This window comes from Nicotiana tomentosiformis, chromosome 6 (assembly GCF_000390325.3).
Source record: "Nicotiana tomentosiformis chromosome 6, ASM39032v3, whole genome shotgun sequence".
Lineage (NCBI taxonomy): Eukaryota > Viridiplantae > Streptophyta > Magnoliopsida > Solanales > Solanaceae > Nicotiana > Nicotiana tomentosiformis.
In genome coordinates, this window is record NC_090817.1 from 30,568,314 (window position 1) to 30,573,045 (window position 4,732).

Consider the following 4,732-nt stretch of genomic DNA (forward strand, 5'->3'; position numbering starts at 1 on the left):
GAGGAGGAAGGCAATTGCCCTTTCGATTGACTCGGTCCAATGACTGAGAGAATAAAAATAAGAAGAAGAATATAACGCCTCGGCTTTGGTGATCCGATCTGCGAAAGGTATCGAGGTTGCTAGAGCTCCTGAGCCGATGGTGGCTGTACTAGTCGGGGTCGGTCCTGAAATCCCGAGTCTTGATCGGAGCACCCCGAGTGATTTGCATGGGGCTATGACAGTGGGTCATTCGCCTCCTCTTCCAACCTTTTCTAAGGAGGCGTTAAAGGAAGCTCGTGAATTGAAGACCCCCGATATGGGTGGAGTCTCTAGTGTAGGGGACCCTTTTCAGGATTGCTTCACTGGATTCAATGATTCTTCCGATATTGGTGACACTTCTCTTCTGCTAGAGGAGGCCCAACGTTTCATTACTCTGGTAATGATGTTTCTACACTTGGTTTCTTTGTTCTTTTCCATACTTGACTTGTGTTTTTTCCCTACGGTGCAGGCCATTAGTAGGTTTTGAGTCCATCTTAGTCAGTGTGAGGCCGAGCTTCAGAAGGTCTTGGGTGAGAGAGACGCTCTCCGGCTTCTTTGCACCCAAAATGACGAGGCTATAAAGGACCTCCAAGCGGATTTGGCTAAGGTTCGTGAAGAAGAGGCTGAACTCGATAAGCAGGTGAGCCACGTTCTGTTAAAGTATGGGTCTGACTCAACTGTGGAAGTTAACCCTTCGTTGTCTCATCTGCAGCAAAAGGTTAAAAAGATCGGGTTACTTCGGGAAGAAGTTGATCAAATCAAAGCTTAATGTAATCGGTGGAAGGAGACTATCGACCGCCTGGCAGCGAAAAAAGAAACCATTTTGACCAAATTACTATCAGCCGATGTTCAGCTTCGAAGCATCAAGCAAAAGGGGTTGGCTCAAGCTAAGAGGATCGAGGAGCATGAAACACGTCTTGCTGAGGCCAAGGCGGAGGTTGAGTCGTCGAAAGTCATGGCGGATAAGTCCATTATTGTGTATCGGGCCGATGCCGAGGCTACTCAGATGGAGGCATGGGAGGCGGCAGATCTTGCCGATGCTCGAGCTCATTGGGTTTCCGAACTTGCTAAATGTAGGTCTCGGAGGGAGACCCTCGAGGAGATACATGCTCGAGGTTTCGACCTTACCGAGGAGATAAAAAGGTTAAAGAGCTCGAAGCTGAAGCTGAAGCCTTGGCTTCTGATGATGATGATGATGGCGGTAGCAAGAGCGATCTGAGGACGGGGAAGAGCCCGACAGAGAAGCGAACGCCCCTGAGGATGACTAGGAAGCTTAGTTCTTAATTTGTTTACGTTTGTAATCAATCATGTAGACAATTTTGTATGTATACAACTTGGTCGACTTGTTTTTGTGAAAACTTTAATCAAATTTTGACTTCGTAGTCTCTATGATCGATCGATTATTTTTTCAGACATGAAGTGATGTAGCCCTTAGGCTTGCTAGTTGAGTCAATGATTCGGACTTGAATAAATATATCCCGTAGGCATGATGGTCGAGTGAGTGCTCGCTCAAACTTAAAATGAAAGCAGCTTATAGGCTTATTAGCCGTCAAAGTGAATGATTCGAACTCGACGTAATATATCCCGTAGGCGTAATGGTTGAGCGAATATTTCTAGTTTGAAGTAATGTATCCCGTAGGTTCAGTAGTCGAGTGAATTATTCAAACTAAAAGTAATGTAGCATGTAGGCGTAATGGTCGAGTGAGTGCTTACTCGAACTCAAAATGAAAGTAGCCCGTAGGCTTATTAGTCGAGTGAATGTTTCGAACTCGGAGTAATGTAGCCTGTAGGAGTAATGGTCAAGTGAGTGCTTGCTTGAACTCAAAATCAAAGTAGCCCATAGGCTTATTAGTCGAGTGAATGTTTCGAACTCGAAGTAATGTAGCCCGTAGGCGTAATGGTCGAGTGAGTACTTGATCGAACTCAAAATGAAAGTAGCCCGTAGGCTTATTAGTCGAGTGAATGTTTCGAACTCGGAGTAATGTAGCCTGTAGGCATAATAGTCGAGTGAGTGCTTGCTCGAACTCGAAATGAAAGTAGCCCATAGGCTTATTAGTCGAGTGAATGTTTCAAACTCGAAGTAATATAGCCCGTAGGCGTAATGGTCGAGTAGGTGCTTTCTCGAACTCGAAATGAAAGTAGCACGTAGGCTGATTAGTCGAATGAATGTTTCGAACTCGAAGTAATGTAGCCCGTAGGCATAATGGTCGAGTGAGTGCTTGCTCGAACTCGAAATGAAAGTATCCCGTAGGCTTATTAGTCGAGTGAATGTTTCGAACTCAAAGTAATATAGCCCGTAGGCGTAATGGTTGAGTGAGTGCTTGCTCGAACTCCAAATGAAAGTAGCCCGTAGGCTTATTAGTCGAGTGAATATTTCGAACTCGAAGTAATGTAGCCCGTAGGCGTAATGGTCGAGTGAGTGCTTGCTCGAACTCGAAATGAAAGTAGCCCGTAGGCTTAATAGTCAAGTGAATGTTTCAAACTAGAAGTAATGTAGCCTGTAGGCATAATGGTTGAGTAAGTGCTTGCTCGAACTCGAAATGAAAGTAGCCCGTAGGCTTATTAGTCGTCGAGTTTATCTTAATTCTTATTGTACAGTAAATCTCAAAATAGAGGAATTTTATTTGACGTTAGTAAAGAGGAGGACTTTCCTTGCAAGTCATTATACATGTGTTCGTGTTTTGCACCTGGGTTCGGGTCAATCTACATGAGCATGGTTCGTTTCGACCATTTGGCTCTTACAATTTTTCCTATTGGAACCCTGTTGTCGTGAAATAACTTTCTTGCATCTGAACTCGATGTATTTGATCTGAACTCGATGTATTTGAGTGCCTAATGTCCCCCCAGTATTCGAGGTCGATTGTAAAGAGGCCTCGGATATTGTTGTAAGTGCAGCACGATCAATGGATGCCTCATTAAAAACCTTGCCGAAAAACCCATTTGGGATAAAACCGGTCTAAGGAAAAAAGAGTGCAACGCGTGCTTTCAAGCGAAAGATCCATCTTAGCTCTTGTTCGGACTTCTGCAGGGGTCAGTTTTGAAATGTAAATGAATATGGAAAGGTCGTACCTTAGCAGTAGTACCGTTTTAGATGTGATACATTCCAGCTGCTTGATAGTTGTTTGCCGTTTATAATGTCGATCCTGTACGATCCCTTTCCGACGTTTTCGAGCACATGATATGGTCCTTCCCAATTTGGTCCTAGTTTTCCTTCGTTCAGATTTCTGGTATTGAAGGTGACTTTTCTTAACACTAAGTCCCCGGGCTTGAAATGGCGGTGCTTGGTTTTTCGATTATAATATCTTTCGATTCGCTGCTTTTGGGCGGCCAATTGGACGAGAGCAGCTTCTTATTTTTTGTCTGATAATTCGAGGTTGGTTTTCATAACCTCGTTATTTGATTCTTCCATCGTGAATCGAAATCTGGTACTGGGTTCACCAACTTCGACTGGTATCAATGCTTCGTACCCATATACTAAGGAGAATGGGGTCGCCCCCGTACTGAATTTTGACATCGTCTGATACGCCCAAAGGACTTCGGGCAGGATTTCTCTCCATTTTCCTTTAGCGTCGTTCAGAAAATCTTTGTATCAAAGGACATCAGATAAAGTTAAATTTATGTATGGTTCTAAGGATACCTAATATCCTTTGATACAAAGATAACAATATAAGTATTTTTACTATGAGAATGATGAACAGAAAGAATGAATAAGACGAAGTAGACAAGCACAAAGAGATATCTTTGTCTATAAGAAAAGGTCTGTTGTTTCAATCTGTTGCCACCCCCTTTAGCTTACAAGGATCCCCCCTTTTATAATAGAGGGTCATTACATTATTTATAACAAAATAATAAAATAAAGCATATAGTGGAGAACCCATGATGAATTGTCTCTTCCTCGATTTCCGCCAAGATTCTCTCTCTTGGTGCAGTTGCAACGACTCTTGTTTGTGAGCTCGAAACTGGCTCGAACCCGTTACTGGGTCGGCTCTTCGGTCTTGGCTTGAGTTCGACCTTCGGGGCGGGCGTGGTGCATTTCCGACCTCGAAGCAACGCCTCGGGCTCAATAAGATTATCGAGCCGACCCCTCGAGCAGCCTTTGGACTCGAGGCTCGTTTGTTCCGTCTTCGGAGCTTACTCCCAAAATCCTACTCTGGTTTCTTGCCACTCGATCTCGATCGAATTGTAGGAAAGCCGAAATCTATTTTGACCGTATACAATATCAAACTACGAACTATATTGAAATTTTCCTACGGAGTATTATGTGTTTGAGCTGTTAGTTATGTCCCGGTTGGAGTTTCGACACCAAAAAAACCCAATTAATTAATTAGGTCTCTTTGGAGAAATTCTTTGAAAGCTTTTCTAAAATTTAAAATGATTCGAAATAGTATACTTTATATCCAACAATTAAAGATACTATTTACATATTAAATTTTTTAGTGTTTGGGAGTCATCTACTCATTTAATTTCTCTATACATGCACCAAAATGAGAAAGCTGAAATATGGTAAAGTTAGGTATGTTAACAATTTTACCTTACAGCTAAAAAACTTTCAGCCACCTAGTCATAACTGTTTATAGCTATCGCTCTCGTATATTTAGTGTATAATACAATCACTGTAACTATATAATATGTATAAATATATACACATAAATTTTGTATAAATTATACTAGTTAAAATTTGTAAGAAATATAAATTAGGATTATTTTTTGTTGT

The 4,732-nt window shown here is 42.1% G+C and overlaps 1 protein-coding gene across 1 annotated transcript; it reads left to right on the top strand.

The window, feature by feature from the left end:
• Nucleotides 1-214: 214 nt before the first annotated feature.
• On the top strand, nucleotides 215-1,237 carry LOC138893739 (uncharacterized). Its single transcript, XM_070178397.1, has 3 exons — nucleotides 215-415; nucleotides 521-658; nucleotides 803-1,237. The coding sequence occupies exons 1-3, from the start codon at nucleotides 215-217 to the stop codon at nucleotides 1,235-1,237; spliced, it is 774 nt and encodes a 257-aa protein (XP_070034498.1).
• The last annotated feature ends 3,495 nt before the right edge of the window (nucleotides 1,238-4,732 follow it).